Here is a 26089-nt window from a genome sequence, read left to right as displayed (position 1 = left end):
TATGACATAGTTTTCTAATTTTACGGGTTTTTTTTAACCAATAAAAATATATGACGTTTACTGGCCCTCCACAGCGCAGTACCTTTTATTTACTTTATATAACCTTGCAACTCATTTATGATGCCCATATGAGGTCAGACAGTTAAGTTCGCGAACTCATCCTAGAAAAAGTGCTACATACCTTATTGCTGAATATCACTACGGTCGCCTTCGAAGTGCTCCCCTTGGGAAGCTATGCACCAACGCCAGCGCCTGCTCCACCCTTCAAAGCAATTTTGGAACTCCTTTTCTGCGATGGCAATCAGAACTGTCATCGTATTACCCTTGATGTCCTGAATGTCATCAAAATGTCTTCCTTTCAATATTTCCTTTATCTTTGGGTAAAGAAAGAAGTCCCTGGGGGCCAGATCAGGTGAGTAGGGAGGGTGTTCCAATACAGTGACTTGTTTACTGGCTAAAAACTCCCTCGTAGACAGTGCTGTGTGAGCTGGGGCTTTGTCGTGATGCAAGAGCCATGAATTGTTGACCAAAAGTTCAGGTGATCTAACTTTTTCACGCAGCCTTTTCAGCACTTCCAAATAGTAAACTTGGTTAACTGTCCAGCTGGTACAAATTTATAATGAATAATCCCTCTGATACCAAAAAGGTTAGCAACATGGTTGCACCAAGTTCGTGAATGTAATTGTCAGACCGGGTGTATATATAGATATGTATATATATATATACATACACACCGTACACGAGTATATCTGTGGTCCTGAATTATCTGTGTGTCTTGAAATAGGACAGTAACCCTAAAACTTCAGGTATTTAATGTATTCTGTGTCCCATTTGTGTTTTCTCAATTGCTAATTAAATTATCTATCTCTAGAATACTCAGTACTTCCTGTCATCTGTAACACTGAAGTCCTCAAGGGTGGGGGGCTGGGTACCTAAAATTACTTTTCTCAGGAAATTATCTAAACTCTTCATCCCAATATTACCCACTATAATCAAAGGTGTTCCGAAGCAAGAGTGATTTGGGAGGAAAGGGAGGCAAGAAAAAGAGAGAAGCATTTTGTGCTTAGAATTGGGTATGATTGAGTGAGGGGATAGAAGCAAAGAAGGAAAACTTTTAAAAAAACTTTTAATCTTGAAGTTGGTCCCAAAGACCTCTGAAATACTTCCTCAAAGTACAGATAATTTTTTCATTTCAATTGGGCTTGCTCTAGAACGGTGAGTCTCATGTTCTGGCAGCATAAAAAGATTCCCTCCCCACAGCCTACCCCAGAGGTTTTGATTCATCTGATCTGGTGTGGGGCCCAGGAATCTGCATTTTACTAAACACCCAGGTGATTCAAGAATCATGTCTCAAACATTTTGATCACATACCATTAACAGTGAATTGTACTAATGTCTCACATGTAACCATATTATAAAACACTCAAAAAATAAAAATTTTTCAGAGGATAAGATTTTAAAATGGAGGTTTAAATGTTTTCTTGTCTCACCCTAAAGCGTTCACATAGTGTACATACCTTCCATTGAAGACCACTGATGTACCATATTTTACCATGTATAATGTGCTCCCATGTATAATGCACATCTATGTTTTTGGCCCAACTTTCAGGGAAACAGAATTAGTACTACCCATGTATAATTCGCATCCTTACTTTTCACTCACAAATTTGGGCAAAAAAGTGCACATTATACACTGCAAAATATGGTAGTTTTTCAGACTGCAGTTGTAATCTGTTAGTGGGTCATGGGATCTATTTAGTGGGACAGAACCAACATTTTTTAAATGAAATAGAATAGAAGATATCAAAGCACCTTTTTATGTGGTAAAGATGCTACTTCGTGAAAGTTTTATTTCAATTATATGTGTATATCTGCACTGGTGTATACTGAATAGCATCATTTCTTCTATGTTTTGAATCTTGATCAAACAAGTGTGCAAGCTGCCATCTTAGAAGATGGTCATAAGCACAGCCCTACTATTTCCTCTTTATGTCCACAACCTGTAAAATGTATGTTTATCTTCTTTACTCCCCTCCCTCTCTAGATGGTCATCAAGCCTTTCTGTACACATGAGGGCACTGTTATCTTAGCTGTGTTATCCTTCCAGGGGTATTACATGGCTGCCTTCCCCATGTAGCTCTGTGGGCCCAAGAGAATCCTAGATGGAAAGCCCTAGAATGCCCAGAGGCACCTAGTCTGGGGATTGCGTGCACATACTTTTTCTTGAACCAATAAAATGTTGTATTTGACTATGAAGAAATGTATCTTGGGTTAGATCTACATTGAGTACTTTTGAAAATAACTCTGGACTGGGAATTCAGAAATGTAAGTTGTAGTTCTTGTTCTCCAACTAATTAACTGTGTTACTGGAGCAATGTCATGTAACTTCTCTGGTTCATTGCCAACGTGAGGCCATGTTATCTCTTCCCCTTCCAGATCCGTATCCATGATCACAGTAGAAAATAATTGTTGCTTTGTTTTATAGGCATCTTTATTATTATATGATGTAACCAAATGTGCCACTGTCGCAAGAGGCAGTACCCCTCAGTACTATTCTGGTGCTGTTACTCGTAGTCCGTAAATAGGAATCTGTTACAATTGCCTACACAATGCCACTTGTTCAGTCTTAAGAGCAGTGGTTTTTCCTGTGAACTAAAAAGTGCAATCTTTGTTTTTCTATATACCTTTGTTGTCTTAATGTGTTGCAGATTCACTTGACCTCTAATGAGATTTCTTGTTTTATTAACAAGGCCATTTAACCTGCCAAACAAGCAATGGAATCTCAAAAATAATAATAACTGCCTTTAAAAATTTTTAAGAAACCATCTTTCTTTGATTTTTATTTAGAATTACATCTCTTCATGTTTCAAAATACAAGTTTGTGTATAGTAAATTCTTCCAAGGGAGGGAAGCTGCTTATTCAAAAAGCAGTAAGCGATCTAAATTATTATATTAAATCTGATAACACTAAGCTCTATTCTTAGGAAATTTGAGAATCACGCAGCAATAGCTCTGCTTTCTCTTTTGAGAATAGCACCGTGTTTTCTCTTGTCCCTATCAGCTCTCATTTAATTCTGTCTAAATAGTGCTAAATCAGTCATTCACTGATGGTTTCAACTGGATTGGCCAGTTTTTGTTATTCAAAGTAAGATAAATTATAATCACCAATCTCCTGGGTGCATGTTACGTATGTACGATCCATAGAACAGTTACTGCTCTGAAATCTCGAAGTGAAACTCTCATGTATTAGGTCGGTGCAAAAGCAATTGCGGTTTTTGCAATTATTTTCAACCTTTTAAACCACAGTTACTTTTGCACCAACCTAATAATACTGTTTTCTTTGGTTAAGACAGACTAATTTTTGCAGTTGATTGCAAGTTAAAAGATTGATACTCTTTATCCTTTGTAGTTTTTTCCTTTATTTTGGCACTTCTAAAAATGAAAGAAAATGTCTAGAATCCTGTGTTGTTCAGTCCAATAGCCACTATAGCCATATGTGTTTGTTTAAACTTAAATTGATTAAAATTAAATATAATTAAGATTTCCATTCCTTTGTCACATATAGCGACATGTGGCAGTGACTGCCCTATTAGAAAACATGGATCAAGAACATTCCCATCATCACAGGAAGTTTGATTTGACAGCCCTGGACTAGATTTTTTCCAAAAAGGAAAGATCTAAATTATGGGTTAGAAGTAAACTTCTTTTATCATATCGTATGAATGAGTCCAACACAAAGCTCTCTACCAGTAACTTTTTGTAGTTTTTCTCCTTCTGCCAGTTTGGAATATATTTTGGATGCAATTGATTGGTTTCTACATGTGTAAAATGTATATGTTCAGCATATAATAGAGCTGGAGAGAGTTTTTTCCCCCTCCTGTTTATCTCACTTTCATATTTGTATTGGCTAGGCAGCTCATCGAGATAGGAAAGAAAATGTTCCATGTTTTGAGGTATCTGAAAGGTTTGTAATTCACACTTGTCAGCTAAAAGAGAAGTTTTGTTACCTCATGGTTTTAGTAAATTTTAGGTAATATTTTCAAGTAAATATGGAATAATACATGTAATAATGTTGGCATAAGAAGTGAACTTAATTTTAATAGTGTCTTCTGTTTATTTAATCAAGATTGAGAAAGTAAAGCCTTCATTTTATGCAGTTTATAGTCTCATGGACGAGTTGTTGACTTCAGAGCTTTGACAGATGGGACAAAGGAAAAAAGTCAAACTGAGCAATGGGTGCTTTGGTGGGATTAGGATGGGTGGGGGGAATAAGAAATCCTGTGGGGGGTGGGGGGAGAGCTGCACGGATGAACCTCAGAGGCTGGAAGTGACTGAGAGGATGGGTACATCACCGTGTCTTTGGAGGATTTTCTTGGGATTGATGAGAATAGCAGTGACCCTGCTGTTCCCGAAATCTGCCCAGCTTAGATGTTCCTGTCGGCAGGCTGATGCTGTTGGCAGCAGGATCATCACTGAGTTTGATAAGGCAAACGGCAGCAATTGCTTTTGCTCCTTTTGCCCCGTGGAGATTGCCTAATCGGCAGATGAACCCCGGGGGCATGAAGGGTGCTGGAATTTCATCACAGGAGATGTGCAAACAGTGTAGCAAACAGAAATCATCTCTGGCTAGGGTTGGTTGGTTTGTTTTTTTAAAATCATGTAGGGTTTAGTCATAATTAAGCAATTTTTTGCTCTTGAGTTTTAAAAAGTTGGGGGGTGTTGTTTTAAGTTTAAGGCCGGGACAAGATTGTTGTATGAAATTGTTAATATTAATGTAACAGTGGTTTTATTAGTTCTACAGTATGTTCACCTTTAAAAACTGTATGTATCTGGATGACAGAAATTTGAAAATTAATCAACCAAATGATATGGTGTTAGTTCGTAACATGCTTTAGTTTATATTTAAAATATGCAGTGCTGAAAATAAATGTTCATTTTTGTAGCCGAAAGAATAGTTTTACATTTTATAATTATGGTGAATGCAGAAAAAAGAGGAAAAAGTATCCAGCTTAGGATACAGCAGAACAATGCAGGGCATGCAGTTATTTTAGTCATCTAATATGTCAGCATTCAAGAATCTGAACCGATTGTTTAAAAAAAATCTTGTACTTTGTTTCTTTTGTTGCTCATTTCCAACTTTGTCATCTGTCAGAATGCAAAAAAAAATTATCCTTCTATAACCATTGACAGGATAACACAAAAGCTGTCTCCAGGTCGATATTTTGCAGCAATATTTTTAACATACGAACAGTAGTTTTTATAATTTCACCTTGGTGCTCAACCATTTATTATCGTATCAGAAGCATGTCAGTAATTCCTTTCTAAATGTCTGCTTCTTTTAGCGCGGAGACCCACATCAAGGGCTTCACACTGAACGATGCTGCCAACAGCCTCCTCATCATAACGCAAGTTAGGCGGGATTATTTGAAAGGTATGTCACAATGCTTGACCTTTACGTCACATTAATGCCTCTGCAGATTTTTCTTGTAACGCCCTTCGAATACTTGGATAAAGGAGTCCATTTAGCAAATTACCTGCTTATCAAGAGCCTTTTGTGGTAGCTGAGAGACGTAAATTACTGTACACGCATTTATAATACAGCTTGAATATGAATGTACTTGTCATTTGACCACTTAGTCCAGTTTCCATTCCATTTAACACAAGATGGGTTTTCTTAAGATGAATCACAGCTCTTCAGACATGCAAAATTTGTGTTCCAGAATGAGAGAAAGTACAGGCTTTCAAGTGCGTTAAAATTCACAGCACAAGTCATTTTGCTTTGAAAATTAACATACTTTAGAGCATCTGAAACAATTCCCAGCAGTTGTTTCTTGCATATTGTGTTGGTTGTGTATGAGATAGCAAGTGAGTTAAATTGAGTGTTAAATGTGTGAGATTGTGCACCAAATGATTATAATATTGATTTTTAAAACTTAATCTAATACTTTTTCAATGGTTCATAATACCAACAGCAATAAAACACGGTGTTTGTTTGGAGTTTGGAATTTGGAGTTTTTAAATTAATACTAAGAGGCTAATACCAGGAAGATGTGGCGATGACGTTAGGATTGGGATGGGGACCGTTTGGTGAAGGCTGTTTATAGGTTTGCAGAGGAGGGATGAGTTTGGATCTGGAGGTCTTACAAATGAGCTCCCAAGAGGGAAAATGACGAATCTCTTAAATTTAGATAAGCATCTTTTCATGTTTAGTTTGTGAATTTGAATTTTAATCAGTACAGTAACACCACAGTTTTGCCAATACAACAAAATCCACTGAAATCTTTAAGGAAGGTTGAAAAAGCTCTTTAACTGTTAAATATGTTACCTTATGTCTTCCTCGGTCTATATTAATGGTATTATTCCTCACTTGCATGTTTGTAGAATACTTTCACATCCCTCAGAGAAAATTGCTAATTGTGCAGCTTTAATGTTGCTTCTAATACCTAAATGTACTGGTCTTTAGATGTCTTCCTAATAGATGAAAACGGAATATGTAAGTGATGACTTCTCCCTTTGCAAAGTTTTCACTTCAGCGTTCCACAGGCAGGGCCAGCCCATGTAGACAGTTTCTTTGGACAGCCGTCAGTCATCATTGAGTGATGTAGGGATTGTTATTAAAACTTAAAAAGCTTTCATTTTATTTTCCGTAAAAAAGGCTTTCTTTCAAATTGATATTTTATGTAGAAGGGATAAACAATTTTAAAATGTTGAAAAATTAAACTTGCTCACCATTATAGTAGGTAAGCTCATTCATAAATAGCTTACATATCTGTAGACATGGAGATAATAATAAAACACTTTTAAAATTTCAAGGTATTAATTTTTGAGCTGAATCTGAACTGAATTTCTTTAATTTGACTAGTTCCCTTTACTCATGTTAGGTACCCTGTGAAAACTATAAGGAGCTATATTGTGTAATTTTCACATCTGTTTTTCCCAGATATTCAGTTCAGTCGGAGGCTGGCTGAGAGCAGGCACTGGTGCCCCCATTGCCACCGCCACCCCCACTGCCACCTCCTGTGCCACCCCACAGACTAACTTAGACTAAAGTATCTTCAGCGAGGACGAGAACGCTGTTGGCACCATCCCCATGTCCTTGTTTTGCTCCACGGCTGACTAGAGCTCCCGATTTTTAAAAGCCCCTTCTCTTTTTCACGTTTCTTTTTCTCAATCTCATCTAAAGCAGGAAGAAAAATACAGCCAGTTCAATCTTAATCTAATGTTATATGCTAACACTCTGCTGGAATATTAGTAGCTGATACATGGCACCTTTGCAATATAATCAATATTACTAGTAAATTAGGTGACAGTGTGAAAAGGCCTGGGGGAGGAGTGTTGAATGGGTACTATTTGGGGTGTACCTTAAGTCATAAACTGCATAGAAGGCAGGTCCTATGTGGGAATATGATTTAGGTTCTAAGGTCCCATGCACCCACAGATGCAGGCTCTGGGGTGGTTACATTCTTGGGTTGGTATCTAGCAATATGACTTCGGGAAAATTGTTTAAATTTAAACTCTGTGCCTCCGTTTCTCACCTATGAAATTGGTACTTCCCTCAGAAAGGTAGTTGTGAGTGTAGTTAATTGCTTACTACTGTGCTGGCTTCTAGTAAATAACTCAAATGTAGTAAAAGCTCACTAAACGTTAGTTACTATCATCACCAACATTATCTTATTTTTGTTATTCTTTTGATCCACTGGTGGGACCATCCTCCCTAGCCAACAGTATTCTTGATTGAAAGAATATTCATGGGTATTTTACATAATTTCAAAGAATTAAACGTGAAAAAGTTTGTTTTTTCTGACATCTCAACATATCTTTAAGAAAATGGAACATATTTTGGAGGTAAAAAGTGTTTTGTGTTTTCTTGAATATTTATTATTCATAGGATAAACATTTCCCTGCAGTTTACCAAAAAAAAAAAAAGCAATGGATGCTTAAAAATGGTAGTATTTGTTTTTTTAGTTAGTAATAAATATCCTTTCTGGCACTTGTCAACCACTTCTCTACTTATTGATTACTTCCTACCGGGATACAGAGTATATTGTTCTATTCACAATGTGTACTCACTTAGCAATGATCATTGTAACACTTCGTGTAAACCCTGCACTTACTGGTAGCCTAATACTTTCTCTAACTGTGAGTTTCCCTGAATCCTGTCTCATTCCAGCACTTGGTAATAGTCATGCAAGAACCAGGAACAAATAGAAAAATAGTAGTTCCATCCATCAAAGAGATGCATTTCCAAATAAAGTTTTACTTTGTAAAAAAAAAAAAAAAAAATAGTCTGAAGTTGATTATCTGTGTATGACCACCAGTTAAGATTCTATCAAGCTTATTTTCTATGGATTATGTCATTAAAATAATATTAATAGCATTTTTGTTTCCTGTATGTACTTATGGATTTCTAAAATATTATATGCTTTTTAAACTACCTATTTACTTTTTTATCCACTTGAGATCACAGGTTTCGATTGTAGATTTTAAATAATTGTAAACTATTTATTCAGTAATAAACACCAAGTTCATTATGTCTTTTACTATATCACTTTTAATGGACTGTTTAGTTATTACCCTTTTCCCAGTCTTCTGTAAAAGGTAGGCTGTTCTTACTCTGAAAGCTGCTTTGAGAGGCATAGTTTTGTTTAGGTTACATTGCTTTGATTGCTATAAAGCCATGAAGCTTTGTTTGGTAGCGGTAGTGGTGATTGTTATGCTTACATTTTCCCCCAATCCACCACTGTATTTAATATAAAGGTTTCGCTACACTTGCACATGAGTTAGTAAATCAGAAGACTATTCCATATTTATCAATAATCAGATAACTATGATACTTTAAAAAAACAAAACCGTGGCTAGATCCATATGAATCTGATGAGTTTTATTTTCTTTGAAAAATGAGTGCAAGAAAATATCTACAAGGTATTATTTAATCGTATAAAATAAATTTGTTATTGTAAAAGTTGAATGTTCTGTTTTGGCTGTTCCTGTGTAATTGATCCTGTTTGGACTAGAAAAAGACATTGTTTTCAAGAAAGACTGTTTGGAATATTAGGAGATTTTAATAATCATGTAATCTTTTGAGTGTAATAAAATCTGGGAAAGTATGAATGTGGGTAGAAATTACTTATCTTTGGCAATTCTTTAATTTTTAAAATCTTCATTTGTATGTCTCTGAAATTGTCAACTTCCTTGAAATTAATCACTAAATCTTATCCCTGAATGGTAAACACATTCTGTCAGGAACGTTTGTGAGTTTAAGAAGAAATTTCTCTAGTCTCTGATATCTTATAGTCAAATATTATTTTTTTAGTTTTCTTATAAAGTATTAACATTTTCTGTAATCTAGAATAAATTATTCATAGCACTTCGCATATAGCCACTTGGTGCTCATATTTAAAAGCTGGTTTTCAAAATGCATTAAAGTCAGTGCAGTTCATACGAGAAAAACTTTGTCGCCTGCTGTTCTATCGTAGAGGCTTTAAAAACGCTAAAAACGACCTTGGATCTGAAGCAGACACCTTCTAGGATAGCAGTGACCCGCCTGATTCAGGCGTGTGCCTTGAAGGGTGATTTAGAAAACATACAAGCGATTCAGAAGATGGTAAATGGACTCGAAGATTCAATTGGACTTTCAAATATGGTTTTCATCAATAACATTGCTTTGGCACAAATAAAGAAGTGAGTATTTTCAAGCTTTGTTTTCCTCCATTGGATACTGGAAGGAGCATTATCTCAAATACCACCTTAAAAAATTGTTTTTAAGCTGTTAGAAACCATATCAACTATACAGAGGAATTGTTAATGCCAGTTGCTGATTATTCCCTAACTATTAGGGAATAATTTATTATATGTTACAAAATGTGTTTTAGCTTTAAAGTAAATCTTAGAATAAAGAACACATGTCAGATTTTTCAGATTCTTACATTTTGCTCCTGTGGTGTGGTTGGTAACTTCTCTTGTGGTTGATAACTTCTCTTGCATACATGCCAGGCCCTTGTTGTAACAGTTTGTTACAGAAGTTAAAAATGAATTCATTGGTTGTCCGCAACACTTGAGGGTAACACTACTAGTACATTGTGAAACAGAGGGCCCAACAAGCTTGTTAAAAATGTTTTTCCATTTTTTTCACCCTCTAACCTATCCACCTCTGTGAACACTCTCCCACAAAAAGGGAGGTGATTCTTACCACCATCTCTCGATTCATTGTTGAGAATCACCACTGTAGAAGCAAAGAAGAACTTGATTTTTATCACTCACACAAGCCAAATACTTTGTTCAAGTTAAAGATTCATGGGGATAACTAGGGACTTGACCCTCTTCATGCCTTTAGGAAAAATGTTCTTAATAGTTAATTTTATATACATTTAATGAGTTGTGATATTGAAATGTAATGTTTGTTTTTTCAGGGTTTTTTGTTTATTCCTATTTCTTTGGGCCGAGAAGAGATTGTATTTTGTTTGGTTTCCCCTTTTAAAACTATATTCCCAAACAGAACTTTAAACTTTCCCTTTAATTAAAAAATGTGATTATTTTAAGTTGCAAGATCCAGGGAAATTATCCAAGTAATATCTGGTTGAATTGTAAAATGTTAACATATAAACACAGTTTTATATGATGTGGAGAATATTTTTATTCACTAGTAAGTAGTTTTCTAACTAAAACCCATAAGAAAAATTTATTGTAATGGGGTGTTCATTTTGAGTTAGAGAATTCTTATGTTTTAGGTAATAATTCGAACATAAAATTATTTGGATTTGGAGTGCCTTAATTGTAAAGTAACAACTAAAAAATACCTTAACCAAAAAGTCAAAAAAGATACTTTTTATTGTAACTTGTTAAATAAGGCTATATTTAATTGATTTTTTTTAATGTCTAGTGTGAGGACACTTTTTTCCCAAGAATTTTAGTATAAATTGAATATTTTTCAAATATCCTATAATACCTGACAAAAACAAATTGTTGTGACTGAGACATGAAATTATACCTTTTAAAGACATCATCAGCGTCTTTAAGAATCCTGAGGTGGTATATATCATCTTTACTTTAGGTAGTACGACCAGTTGTAGATTATAAAGCCACAGGATAGCACTTAAACAAGTTTTCATTTTACATCCAAAGAACTTGAAATCAAATTAAATATTTAAGATAACAATATTTTCTTAAGTTATCATTAATGCTTCCACATATAGGTGTTTGATCTTTCTCTAGAACAGTGTTTTCAAATAAGAACTACTTCGTTTATTGTAGCATAAACCACTAGTGATTGCTTTTGCTACCTAAAATGTGATTGAGTTCAACTTCCACAGTATTTTTTTATCGGGTTAATTATAAATATATTTCCTTTTTTTCCTAAAGCATTTGTATGTATGAATCCCACAGTAAGTTCTCATACTAAAACTGCCTGTGATACTAATAAAAGAGCAAATATTTCTTTATAATTTATTTTACTTTCTTTTACAGCAATAACATAGATGTTGCAATAGAAAACATTGAAAATATGCTTACTTCAGGGAATCAAACCATGGAACCCCAGTACTTTGGCTTGGCGTACTTATTCAGAAAAGTAATAGAGGAGCAATTGGAACCAGCAGTTGAAAAGAGTAAGTTAGCTGTTCTTCCTAAAAAAACAGAAGCACATTTTCTCTCTAGAGAGACAGGACCACACTTCTTTGGCAGATGAGTTATACCACTGTTTAAACAAAAGATTTTTCTTACCTGTCATTTTTTGTTTTGTTTTTTTCAGTAAGCATCATGGCAGAGAGATTGGCCAATCATTTTGCAGTTTACAAACCCGTCACTGACCTTTTCCTTCAGCTTGTGGACTCAGGCAAGGTGGATGATGCCAGAGCTCTCCTACAGGTAATGACCCAGCACACGTGGAGCAGTGGGGCTGATGACTTGTGAGAAGATGAGAAATTGCTAGACATAGGTATGTGGTAGAATACCGGAAATGCAGTGTGGTGCCGCCAGCACGCTTAAAATCATTGAGAATCAAGGTTGCATGACAATAACTAGATTGGAAGTTGTAGGTTGCTGGTTTTAAAGGTGGCAAATCAGACTAGAAATATCCTCAGATTTAGGGGGTTACGGGGGTAAGGGAAGACTTGTTTTGCCAAAATGATTTAAAGACAAATGTTTCTGTGCAGATAAGTAATGCAAAACAATTCCTTTGATTTCCTACTTTAATTTCTCTAATGCTCTAAATACTGTGTATCACCATGGCAACACAGTTTGCAAACAAAAAGTAGGAAATGTTTGCTTTTCAAATACAGCTTCTCACTTGAATACTCAAACATTCTCAGTGCCTTATTCAAGATGTATTAAGAGTTGAATTTGCTTTCTATTCACTTGTGTGTCACAGACACATTCAGTGACAAATGCAGGTCTCTGTGGCCCGCACTCTCAGTTAAATTAGCAATCTTCAGGGAAGGAGACAATGGCATTCATGCCATTTTAGCAGCACTAAATATAAAGCTGCTCCAAGTACGAGCAAAGGAACGGTGGGTGAGCTGAGCTGCCACTGGCAGTGTACACAAACAGGCACCGCTGGGAGCCCCTTCCCAGCAGGTGGCAGTCAAACAGTCGCCGGGATCCTGCCAATGCCTGTGTTTGTGTAGACTCCCTGTGTCAAATTGAGGCCTGGGACCAATTTCTGATAGTAAATAATATGATTCTCACTTAACATTTTTATGAGCAGGAGATAGGGATGGTAAAATGACCCACTTGCTCGCGCTCCAGTTTTGATCCTTAAAGTTCGTCTCGTTTGACAGCAGAATCCAAGGCATGTTTAAAACGAATGCCTGAGAAATATCTCTGTAAATAGTTTTGTACAAAGTGTAAATTGGCTCTGCTTCTAAGTCTTTTCATACTTTTGTTTCTGGATGGAGAGAAATTCCAGTTAATTGGAAGTTTTCTTGTTTTGTTTGGTTTATTTACATTTTTTGTTTTTTGGATTTTTTTTACAGAAAAGGCAATTTATGGTAGGGATTTCAGGAATTTTTTCATTGTTTTATCTTCCTGCCTTTATAGTGTTACAAGTTCTGTCTTGAAAGCAATAAACTCCAATGCTTTATCTTTGCATGTACACATCTAAGTATACCTACTAGGGGTATGTGCATATCTAATTATACACGTGCCAGGAGTCATTCCATTGTAACACATGCTTTGATAACTCTTTAGAAAGTGGAGCTTGGTATTTCATCTAGCAGCTTGTTCTGAGCCAGAACCTTTGCAGGCTCTTCCTAGCACGACGGGTAGCAGCCTGGGGTGGGAGACTACAGGGATGTTGCCCGCGGTCCTCAGAGCTGCATTTCCCCGCAGCGGCCTGTCTAGGGGCTCTTGGTGACAGCTGAGTACTGATACAGCAGCAGCAGTCTTCCGTTTTCATCCCTTCAATAGACTGAGGTTTCAAGTGATAAGCCCTTTACCCATCCTTTACCTGCTTGTCAAACAGTAAAAGATTATTCTTGCTGTGGTGAAGAATACTTTATTCACAGATGTCGAAAACATCAGTTTATAATGTAAATGTTCTATGTGTCCCCAAAAGTTCTTTTTATACTATTCGTTTTAGTATTGACAATGTTTTAAAGCTTTGAAAGAGGAATGTGCTTTCAGAAACTTAAGAGAATGACATCTATGAAGAATGTAAACTAAAATATTGTCTTGCCATATTTGATTTTACTATAGCATCTAAGATTGGATAGACACTTGATTTATCTGGTCTGTCATATAAACTTTTTTTTTGAGTTTAACTTTTGTCTCTTTCTCAAGCACTGGCTGTCTGTTGCAATGAAAGCCTTTTATAAAATAGAGAGATTGAAATCAGTCCTTTTGTATGCATAAGTGTAGGTAATTATACTTTAAAGAGAACTTGCTTTGTACATTTTAATTTTTATAAAGAAACGAGCAGTTATCTCCCTGACACCTTATTAAATGTATAATTAACCTTATGATCCCTAGCTCACTTGTGAATGCTTGGCAGTATAATTGGAGAGGAATAGTGTTTCTTTTTTTCCTTTCTTTGCAGTCGTAAACCTTATTCTGTGGTTGTTGAAGCATTAGTTTAATTTTTCCCTTGTCTTTTAAAATAAACTTTATACTTGCAATGCCAAGGACAACATTCACAAAAGCTTGGCATAGCTGGCACTTGTTTTCTTTTTTCTTGCCTTAAAAAAATTGATGGACTATGAGGCCTTCCTATTGGTAATGATACATTCCTGTATTATTGTGAACTTTCTTAATTGGAAGTATTCACCTTGGTCTGCTTGTTTATCAAAAACCTTCACTTAAACTGAATAATGTTTCATTTTTTAGAGATGTGGTGCAATTGCTGAACAGACCCCAATTTTCTTGGTGTTCTGTATCAGGAGTTCTCGGAGACCGGGAAAGGTACTGTGCTTTACTTTACTTGCTCCAGATTAGTGATGATATAAGCCAATCTTCAAAGGTCTGAGTATCACGTAAGAGCTTGTTGGTTCAGGACCTGATCTTACAGCACTGTAGAGATGGAAGACTTTTTTGTCTGCAGTTGTTTACATTTTATGTGTTGATACAAAATCAGTTCTGGCTCCTTAGTTGCACTGAAAAAGCAAAACGAGTTCATGAAATGAATTCTCCATGTGCATAGTTGTGCCTCAAGAGCCCCAAGAAAGGGCCCTAAGAAATGGAAGATAAAAATCCTGTTGCTCAGGTCACTTGGAACGTTTCCTGGTGCAGAAGCACTGCTTCCATCAGGTGGCTATTTTTGACCATTTATCAGATAAAAAACCGTCACGTTAGATTAGCCACTTGGCTTTAAAACTGGTACGTGTCAGAAATTAACGTTCTCAATTTGTACAGTGTACACTAAAGGATGCATGTGTGTGGTGTGTAAAACAAACAAGTCTTATTTTTGATGTTAAAACAAAGAATAAAAGCATATTTTCAAAAAAAAGAATTTTAGATCTGATTTTACCTGTTGAGCAACAGGAACCCCGTTCTTAGTTTATTTGGGTACATCATGAAGTTTCAAATTGAGTGCCAATTGTAATAGTTGTTTTATTGTGAAATACTTAGATTGTTTCTAGTCTGGGAGATCTATGTTTTCTTTAATTTCTGCATACCTCCTACACACATAACTCACACTTATAAAAAATACATATTACCTAATTGCAAATTTATCTTTGGCTCATGTATTTATTTACAACAAACAACTTTTTGAAAATATTTAGTTGCCCCCTCCGCCCGCTTTTTTTTCCTTTCAAGGACAATATTTTTTTGAATTTGTGATTAAAAAGTATAAGGAATCTAAAAAATACGTGTCACTTCATGTACGGGGCTATGCCAAGTACCTCCTTGCTTTACTTGGATGATGGGATAGGAAATGTACAGTAATGTATCCGTTTAGAACATTCCTCCCAGGAGACTTCAAATTACAGGAAGTCCTTGAGAATACAGGTCCAGGTGTACATTGACTGAATAAACATGCCAAAAAGTGAGTTAGGATTTTTAAAAATTCCAGTTACAGTCTCTGCCTGTTTGACAGTAGAATAATTAAGCCAGATTTAGCTTCTTTGGCTGAGATGGGAACAGGGCATAAAGCTATGTAAAATCCATCTTTATGGTTTATCCAGCAATATTGGAGTGTTTGGAAATATTCAGTTGTTATTCATTAGGGTGTGGCAGTTCTGTATTTACTATAGGAACTAAAACAAGCAATTAAGTAAAAATTCCAGTGAGATCTGCAAATGCTCTATGTACGAGGCGTGATCACAAAATACAATGAATGTTTAAATTTAAAAAAAAGTTTTGCAGTAAAAGACATATTGCCATTAATTCCCCTCACAATACTCCCCTTGCTTCGAACACACTTATCCCATCGTTCTTGCCACTTTCTGAAGCAGTTCTGAAAGTCTTCTTTCGTGAGTATCTTTACTTCATCCTCCATCATGACAACACTCCGTGTCACACATTGCTCCTGGTATACTGCAATTTCTGTCAAATAAAAATATTACCGTGTGTCCTCATCCACCTTATTCACCGGATCTGGCACCGTGTGACTTCTGGCACTTCCCCAAGTCAAAATGACCATGAAAGGAAAATGTTTTGAATCAATTCAGGACATCAAGGCAGCCACAACAGCGCAACTAAAGATACTCACGAAAGAGGACTTTCAGAACTGCTTCAGGAAGTGGCAAGACGATAGGATAATTGTGTTCGAAGAGAGGGGGGAGTATTTTGGGGGGGATTAATGGCAATGTGTCTTTTACTGTACTAAATGTTTTTTAATTTAAACATTCACCGTATTTTTTTATCACATCTCATACCAAGAAAGGAAACTTCAAAATGTTTGATTGAATTTTTTACATTTCACTTAAAATTTTTGGTACCTTAAGATACAGTTACTATTATCTCTTCTTTCTTTGGGATCTCATAACTTCTTGCTATGGTTACCAACTGACAAAAGAAGCAATCTTTATAATATTTTAGAAAAATATTCATGGAAATATAACTTTTTTAAAATGCTTGTTTTAGATGTAAATTATCAAATCAACATAAAAAAAAACTAAGATACAGGCATATTTCATTTTATTGTGCTTCAAAGATTGCAATTTTTTTTTTACAAATTGAAGGCAAGACCCTCTAGCAAAAAAATTACGGCTCACTTTATTGGGATACTTGCTGTCTTTCAGTAGTCTGGAACTGAACCCATGATATCTGTGAGGTATGCCTGTATATACAAAGGGAAAATAGTCCATTAAATTGAGTAGATAGTTCTTTTATAATAATTGTCACGATTTTCTGATATAATGTCTATATATCAGTGTTCTATTTCACTGTTCTTTTGAATTGTTGGTAACATTACCTGTATTTAATTTTCTAGTCACCGGCATTGAAATCTTTGTTAGAATTGATTCCTGAATTAACTGAAAAGGAAGAAGCATACAGTTCTGTCATGAAAAGCTATGGTAATAAGTTTAATCTGACTATATTATTTAAATGATTTAAATATTTATAGTATAGTCAACTGAGTTAGTCTTCAGCTCAAAGGTAGTAATCCTAAATATCAAATATTTATGATATAAATTATTTAGCTTTAGAATATGTTTTAAAACTATATATAAGAAAAATATGAAATTATTCATGTAACTTGAACATAAAGAAGTATCACTGGGTATTTTCAGAGGGCCCCAGGTGTGTTGAGTATGATCCTAGGCTCCTGAAAAGACTTGGAAGTCCTCTTGGGTTTACATGTTGGGAACCAATCCAGTCTCCCCAAGGCACGGCCACCTGAAACATTATGTGAATGGGTACATACTTGAGACTATCACTTGACTTGCCTTCTTGCTCCTTCATACTTAGGCCTTTGAAACAGCAGTGGCATTTGAAATAACTACAAAGTGGGCTCCAAGGTTTTACCTTAAGTCACAGTGGAAATTGCTGTCTTATAAGTTGTTTGTTACCTGATTGCCAGCCTGTGACATATGAAAGAGAACCAGTCTCAAGGTTCCTCAGTAATCAAGATAAATGTTAACATACCTAAGTTTTGATCACCCATCTGTCTGTCACCCACTGACTTGCTCATTTGAGGCAAGGTGTAAATAAAGAATTGCTTTTTTTTTAAGATTTTATTGGGGAGGGGGAACAGGACTTCATTGGGGAACAGTGTGTACTTCCAGGCTTTTTTTCCAAGTCAAGTTGTTGTCCTTTCAGTCTTAGTTGTGGAGGGCGCAGCTCAGTTCCAGGTCCAGTTGCCGTTTTCTAGTTGCAGGGGGTGCAGCCCACCATCCTTACGGGAGTCGAACCGGCAACCTTGTGGTTGAGAGGATGCACTCCAACCAACTGACCCACCTGGGAGCTCAGCTCAAGGTGCCGTGTTCAATCTTAGTTGCAGGGGGCACAGCCCACCATCCCTTGCGGGACTCGAGGAGTTGAACCGGCAACCTTGTGGTTGAGAGCCCGCGCTCCAACCAACTGAGCCATCCGGAAGGTAGCTCAGCTCAAGGTGCCGTGTTCAATCTTAGTTGCAGGGGGCAGAGCCCACCATCCCTTGCGGGACTCAAGGAATTGAACTGACAACCTTGTGGTTGAGAGCCCACTGGCCCATGTGGGAATCGAACTGGCAGCCTTCGGAGTTAGGGGTATGGAGCTCTAACCTCCCGCCGGCCCGTATTGAAAGTCTTTTTGGCATTGTTTAGCTGATACTGATATAGATACAGATTTCTGCATCATTTACATGCCCCTCACCACAAGTCCCTGAATTAGCTTGATTGCAAAGTGTGGTTTTAAGCAGAAGAAGGTTGAATGGTGTGTGCTTACTCTATGGTTGAGGACTTCAGTTTGTGTTCGCTTGAACTATCATGGATCTTTTAAAATAGTTGTGTTTATATCATTTTCCTCCTCTTTCATAGTGAATAATGCTGAATGAGAGATGTGGGGAAGGCGTGAGGGAGCTTGTAGGTTCTGAATGTGGCTTTTTGCTTAAAGATAAAGTATCCTTTTGCTTTGGGACAAAGGGATCCAGGAGTCTCTGAATGACTAAGTGTTTTGGGAAAAGAGGAAGATAATGTTGTCTTTATCTATGATTAATATCTTTTTCTTCAGTCTTGGACAATGATGTCTCCTCCGCCAAAGCACTGTATGAAAATTTGACTGCAAAGAATATGAAATTGGATGATCTGTTTCTGAAACGTTACGCAGTTTTGCTGAAGAATGCTGGAGAGGCTGTCCCTTTCGTTGAGCCCCCTGTGAGTACTTCTTAATTAAGGAGAAAAAATTACCTCTACAGATTTATGTATGCTTCAGAATAATGTATAAAAAATAAGTTGAATACTTAATTACATGAGGATTTGATCTCTGTGAAGGACCCTCACGGGAGGGTTTCGGGAACGGAACTGGCGTCATGCCTAGGGTTTGGCTGTGGGAGAACATTAGCCCTCTGGGGCTGAGGTTTAAAATATAAGGTCAGTCTCAGACCTTCAACTACAGATACGAATTTATCAAATGTCCTTGGAGTGGTTTTTTTCTCATCATTTCAACTTGAAATAGGACTTAATGGCCTATATTTCAATAGCCAAGCATATTATGGAACGGTTAATTGCTTATTCATTTTAAATAAGTTTGTTTTTATTTCTTCATCTAGGAAATGTTTTTTGTTGAGGAATTGACATGCAACATTTTATTAGTTTCAGGTGTACAGTGTAATGATTTGGTATTTGTATATATTGCAAAGTGGTAACCACAATAACTCCAGTTAACATCTATCACTGTACACAGTTACAAAATTATTTTCTTGTGATTAGAATTTTCAAGGGCCACTCTCCTGGCTACTTTCAAATATGCAGTACAGTATTATTAACTAACAAGCACCGTGTTGTGTATTATATCCCCATGACTTATTGATTTTATAACTGGAAATTTGTACGTTTTGATCCTCTTCTCGCATTTCACCCACCCCCCACCTCAGGCAACCACCAGTCTGTGCTCTATGACTGTGAGCTTGGTTTTGTGTTTTGCTTTTTTGATTCCACACACAAGTGAGATTATATGGTATTTATCTTTTTCTATCTGATCTCTTACCCTAATGCCCCCAAGGTCCATCCATGTTGTCACAAATGGCAAGATGTCATTCGTTTTTATGGTTGAGTAATGTGATGGAGTGTGTGTGTGTAGTACATCTTCTTTATCCATTCCTCCATTGATGGATATTTAAGTTGTTTCCATATCTTGGCTTTTGTAAATTATGCTGCAGTGAACATGGGGATACATGTATCTTTTTGAATTAGTGTTTTTGTTTTCTTCGAATATATTCCCAGAAGTGGAATTGCTGGGTCATATGGTAGTTGTATTTTGAATTTGGGGAGAAACGTCCAGACTGTTTCCCATAGTGGCTGCACCAATTTACATTCCTACCAACAGTATACGAGGGTTTCCTTTTTCTCCACATCCCCATCAACTTGTTATTGCTTATCTTTTATAACAGCCATTCTAACAGGTATGAGGTAGTATCTCATTGTGGTTTTGATTTGCATTTCCCTGATGATTACTGATATGGAGCATCTTTTCATGTACCTGTTGGCCATCTGTATGTCTTTGATGGAAACATGTCTCTTCAGATCGTCTGCCCTTTTTTGAATAGGATTGTTTATTTTTTTTTGCTGTTGATTTGTCTGAGTTCTTTATATATTTTAGATATTAATCTCTTATCAGATAGGATTTGCATATATTTTCTACCATTCAGTAGGTTGCCTAGGAAGCCTCGTTTTATTTTGTTCTATTTAACAAGAGGAATCATGTATGCAAAATTTTTTATTGTGTCATTCACCTGAAAGTCACTATACCACGTTTATTTCAAACACCTCAACCTTCCATACCCAGTATAAACAGCTACGTGCACATGTACACACAGCATAGGTTCCTGTGCCAACATTGCCTTTGAATTTGGGCCCTTGAACTGGTGATTTCATGAGACTTAAAGGAGTGCTAAAGCTTGAGGGGATGCAACTGCCAGGGGCCTAGCGGTCTTTGCTGCCAGTTTGCAGTATTTCATGATTTTTAAGTTTTGTACCATCACCTGTTGCCAGTAATTTTATCTTACCTTCCTTCCCTTTTTGTCTCCTCAACAGGAAAGCTTTGAATTTTATGCAAAGCAGCTAAAGGAATTAAGGGAAAGCTCTTTGTGAAACAAGCAGGCACTACTTTGTCTTGTGTGTATTTGTGATTCTGTGTCTAAAATGGTATTTTTTAAACGTGTTTGAGAGGACAGAAATAAATAAATGAAAAGTTACTCTGTTTATGTGCTTGTATTTATTCGTAATACGGTATATGGTATGTACAGCATCTTGGCAATAACTGTGTGCACTTAGTCAACAGACGTTTTGTTTCGTGCCTGTACTAGACGTCTGGGCATTTCCTTTGCGGCTCCTGATGTATGAAGCCGTCGTTTTTCAGGGCTCTTCTCCCAATTGACTCTTCAGGTCCCGTGCTCTATTTCATTCATTACTTTCATAGAGAGGTTCCTCCTTTTGAGACTTGCTTGTTAGTATTGTTTATCTGAAAAATTTTGGAACTGGACTAAAGAACGTTCAGTGGGCTTTCTAATGCTTAATATTCGACGCTATATCAATTATTTCCATGTGTGAGGCCCCGCATAATTTTCTAATTTTGTAAAATGTCGGTGCTAGAAGGCATCTTACAAGTCCTCACATCCATTGAGAAGCAGCGCCCCAGAGAGACTGTCGTTTGCCCTTGGTCGGGTGCCTTTCCAGTGCCTGGAGGCTCCATGCTGTGCTTTCCCTTCTAGCGCAGTGGCTTCCTGAGCCTCTCTTCATAGGAGTCTCTAAAACTGAGTCTGAGTCGTGACTTTAATCATAAAATAGAGCAATGCATTTCCTCTCATTTTGGTTTCCCATCTTTGTCGGCACAAGCTACACCCTACACTGGGCTTGTTACTTTATTCTCATATCCTGTGAATATGTGATTTAATATATGAAGGAGTGAAATCTTGGTTTGTGTTCAGTTTTATCCAACCTAGCCCCAAATAGGCTTTCATGCCTATTAATATTTACTACGTAAGTAGTTACTATAAAAGAATTGAAGTGGTAGTCAAAACACTTTGCTGTTACGAAGGTATCTTAATATGTGATATTGACCTTTTTGGAGATTAGGTGATTTAATTACAGCAGAAGTTGGAAATGTTTTATTTGAGAGTTATCCCCATTTTGGCATATTCCTTGTCCATTTGAAATCAGTGACTACCTACTGTTCTGGTGTCAGTGACTACTTATTTGGTTCCCACTGTTGACATGAGGGGGTAACCTTGCCTTAGGGAGGGAAGTAAGCTGGCATCGTGCTGTTTGTGCTGCTAACCCATGTCTTGTGGAAACAGCCATCCTGTATCTAGAACCTACAGACGGTATTAGAGAAAGGGACGATGGAGGGAAGCCAAGAAATTAATGTTACAGCATCGGTCATACGTCATCTGTTTTTATAGTGTTAGATCTAAGGAATCGGGGCTTGACCAGTGCTGAGTCCCAGCCTAGAGGACTTAAGGAAGCTTTCCTTTGTACATTCTTCAGGTGCAGGACCTGTCCTCGTAGTTTTGATACAGTCTGTCATGAGCCTCACTCCATGAGTGATTCCACTGACATGGGCCTTAGTTTGTGTGGTTATGCTAACCACAGGTTAGTTTAGCTAAGTTTTATTATTGTTCATTAAAATGGTCTCCAAACTGAGACATAACCTTGAGGCATAATCTGGACTTCCCAGTCATCTTTGGGGAAACTGAGAGTACAATCTCAATTGCATGACGTGACTCCAAGCCAGCCTTGTATATTGACTCTGGTAAAATGTGGGTGTAGTGTAGAGGAATTAGGTACAAATCCCTCCTCTAGCATTCTGGACAGCAAGCTGGGGCCATTGAATATATTACATGTGTGAACAAAGAACTAGCATGTCATATATATCTTTCGCACTCAATTGGCTTTCCCTTTTGAATGTAAATATTTAAAATGTAATAATTGTATATTCTAGGTGGGCTTATGAATGCTTTCTAAAGATGTAAGCGTGAACTTGAAATAAATAGAAATATAAACATAATTATAGCAACACTTATTAATACTCAAATTATAAGCAAATAGCTAATTCTAAAATGTAAACATTATAAACTTGGAAAGTATAATAGTGTTTTATATGTAATTGTACATCCGTGTATTTGAGCCTAATCTAATTTTAATGTGAAATGCTTTCAATAAATTGTATTCCAAAAACCTGTGGGTTTCTTCATTTTTATCTTCCACAATTTTTGCAAAACCGCTGTAAGCCACTGCAAAGACTTTAGTCTCAAGAGTTATACATTTAAAATTGTGTGGTGGTCTCTGTTGTTACCGGAATCTCCTTGTTAAATGGTATGTAGTTTGTGGAAAACCAGTGAAGTCACTGTTTATCTACTTTAAGGACAAGCAGATATCTAATTTGAGATCTTTGAGATACAAAGTTGGTAAGAATTAGTAGAGTTGGATATATGGTAAATCAACACGTAAAATGTAGGGGTTTATCTTGCTTCACGTGTCAGAAGGAGCACTTTACAGCTACATACATGACTCGGACCCACTCCACATGTGCTGTCTTCCGCACACTTTTCCTCTCTCTGCTTTCGCCCTCCTGTTCCTTTCTTGTGAATGCTTACAAGGCTGGCATCAATGTCACCTTTCTGCCACCTTCTCGGCCCCTTTCCCCACCCACTATATTAATTGTTCTCTCTCCAGGGCTCCTGCAGCCACTGAAAAGCAGAGCAAGTATCACACAGGTTGTAACTCGGTGAGGACCAGTTTGTCTCCTGTCTGTGTATCCGGCTTCACGCTCACAGTGAATCGAGTTGTCTGTATGTAGTCGGTTTTGAGGGTTCTTTGTAGCTACACTGAGCACCCACTACCATGTGCTAGGCACCCCTCTTGCCTGATATTCATGACGAGAAAACGTGGGCTTACAGAAATTAATTTGCCCAGAATCACAGCCGTATGTCACTTGGCTAGTATTCTGACTAGTCATTTACTAACTATAAGAATACAAAAAAACACGCAATCCAGCTACCAGTCAAATTGGAATCTCTAAACTGTAAAAACAATTCTATTTTTAAAAAAACTACTCCCTTTTCACCTTACTACACGTTTCCAGTCTCTGAACAGCTTGCACTCTAAGGTTATTTTCTTCCATTTAATCAAATATCCATTGCCTGGCACAATCACCAAGTTAGCGATTTCCAGTAAGTTATTAAGTGAGCTTTATGTTGCAAATTGTTCTTCCTGGTACAATTTATTTCTTATGTCTGCAGTGACTGAACTCTACATACTTTCTCATGTCTTTGAGCACAATTTTCATTTAATATTTGTCTTTCTGACAAACTGATACTTGTAAAGTTTTGATAAGTGCAAGCATTCCTGAAGTATGGTGGAACTCATACCGTGTTTCTCCGAAAACAAGACCTAGCCGGACAATCAGCTCTAATGCGTCTTTTGGAGCAAAAATTATACGACCTGGTGAAAAAAACCGGGTTGTATATTAATTTTTGCTCCAAAAGACGTATTAGAGCTGATTGTCCGGCTAGGTCTTGTTTTCCGGGAAACGGTAGCTGCAGGGGGTACAAAATCATGGTAATTTACTGCTTGGCTGTTGGACAGTCATGCGCGCAAGTGTTTCCATTAGAAATGTATCCTGCTTTCAGGCCTGTGGACTTGACAAAGCCCACGTTATGCAGCTATAGTACAAATAAAGGAAATGGCTGCATTAGCAAACTCAGAATAGGCACTTACCTTTTTCTTTGCATGAAGAAAACATCATAAGATCCAGGTACAGCAAAAACTTCAACCAACTTGAAACTCGGTGCCCCTGCATGTTTGGACCCGGGTCATCGCGTGGGATCCATGCTTAGCAAGTTCTCCTGAAAGTAGTATCCTCACCAGCCCTGCCCCAGGCGTTCACTCGCTGAAATTCTATTCAATATTTACTTGTTTTTGTCATTTCCTATCCAAGAACGTGAGCTCTCCTGGTGCTCTGCAGACCCACCAGTTAGGACAGAGCCTGGCACTGGTAGGTGCCCAGTAAGCATTGAGTCAATGGACACAACACTGGGCTCCCTTCCTGAGATGTGTGGTTTGTGAGCATTGGAGGGTTTCCTCCTACACGCTTGTCTTCCGAAGAGATTCAAGATTCCACTTGGTAGTTCAGAGCTAGGGTGTTGGGGGTGGAGGCCCAGGAAGTCCTTCAAAACCCAAGTTCTTCAATGAAAATATTTTCAAGTTTTCATCGAGGAGGAGGAGGCAGGCTCTCCAATGTGGATGGAGATACCCTCAGGCTCTGCACAAGCACAGGGCAAGAATGGGAGCAACAGAAAGAAAAGCTTCCTGTTCAACATGGACAGGAGAGCTTTTGAGCAGAGCATGGAAATAAAGAGTAACTCCCATTTTACGAGAGAGACAAGCCCATCATACCAACGATACATGGGAGCACTCTTACACAGAAAGCTGAGAAGTATTATCCTGCCTTTGAGTTGGTGTGTGTTTGAAAATCTCAATCCACTGCTTAAACCATGATGGTTTTAATTATTAGCTGCTCACATGGCATGGTCTGCTGTTCCCGGCCTGCCAGCCAAAAATGGGCCATGCTCCATGTGCCTGCTTCCTCCGCTGAAGCTGCCTCAGGCAGACCCTGCGAGAGGGACACCGTGCTGTCTGCTCTGTCCCTCAGCCCCTTTAAAGGAACAATCAATCCTATTACCAAAAACAAATGACAGATGACTTGAGGTTGGAATTACCAGACTATTTGCAAATAAAGATGTTCTCTCTCCAGCCTGCACGCATTAGATAGATGGATTTCCCAGAGAATCACAGGTCACCCAGCAAAATGCTTCATCACTCCCACACCCCAACCCGTTGCTCCTTTCTGGGAGCAGCTTGGTGTTCCTGACCCACAGCGGGGCCCAAAGGAAAGTGGTATGGGGGTACAAAATCATGGTAATTGATTTTGGGGGTGGCCATGCTGAACCCCATCTGCTAAGTGACTAATGTGAGTCTCAGTAGAACCCCAGGCCCCAGGTCTGTAACACTTGGATTTGGTGTAGATTTAAATATCATCGCGGCTAGGCTAGCTCTTTAATCTGGGATCAAAACAAGAAGAAAAGCAGGAAAAAAGAAAAAAGCAAATGTAAGATTTACCTCTGTGAGCCTGACCGGGTTGAATAGCTTGACCCAGGGCAAGATTATGTCTTAAATAATCTTTATAGGAACAAAAGCAGTTTTAAAAAGGCACATCAGGAAATTTTTCAGTCAATACAGGTAATTTTCTGCTTAATTAAAATTTCTCCGTCAGTAGCATGACGTGAAGTTGGAGGGCTTAAAATGCAAATTTTAAAACCGTACCTTTTGATCAAAGATCTACAAATTAGAGCCCTGGGCCAAATCCAGCATGTGAGTTTTGTAAATAATGTTTCATGGTAAATAATGTTTCATTGGAACACAGCCACACCACCCGTACTTTAGAAAGGTCTGTGGTGGCTTTCTCACTGCAATAGTGGAGTTGAGTAGTTGCAACAGAGACTGTGGCCTGCAAATTC

General features: G+C 37.5%; 1 protein-coding gene across 1 annotated transcript in view; it reads left to right on the top strand.

Annotated features, from left to right (window-relative positions):
- The window catches only part of LRPPRC (leucine rich pentatricopeptide repeat containing), a 95446-nt gene extending 74679 nt beyond the window's left edge, over window positions 1–20767 (top strand). The window contains exons 31-38 of the mRNA XM_019748633.2: window positions 5343–5431; window positions 9477–9681; window positions 11464–11603; window positions 11747–11862; window positions 14317–14391; window positions 16865–16949; window positions 18586–18728; window positions 20607–20767. Coding sequence (XP_019604192.2) covers window positions 5343–5431; window positions 9477–9681; window positions 11464–11603; window positions 11747–11862; window positions 14317–14391; window positions 16865–16949; window positions 18586–18728; window positions 20607–20663 — 910 coding nt within the window. The 3' untranslated portion in view covers window positions 20664–20767. The remainder of the gene's footprint in view (window positions 1–5342; window positions 5432–9476; window positions 9682–11463; window positions 11604–11746; window positions 11863–14316; window positions 14392–16864; window positions 16950–18585; window positions 18729–20606) is intronic.
- The last annotated feature ends 5322 nt before the right edge of the window (window positions 20768–26089 follow it).

The sequence above is a fragment of the Rhinolophus sinicus genome, linkage group LG05 (assembly GCF_036562045.2).
Source record: "Rhinolophus sinicus isolate RSC01 linkage group LG05, ASM3656204v1, whole genome shotgun sequence".
In the NCBI taxonomy this organism is placed as follows: Eukaryota; Metazoa; Chordata; class Mammalia; order Chiroptera; family Rhinolophidae; genus Rhinolophus; species Rhinolophus sinicus.
Note: the sequence above shows the minus strand (reverse complement) of the source record. Positions and strands in the feature narration are given on the sequence as shown.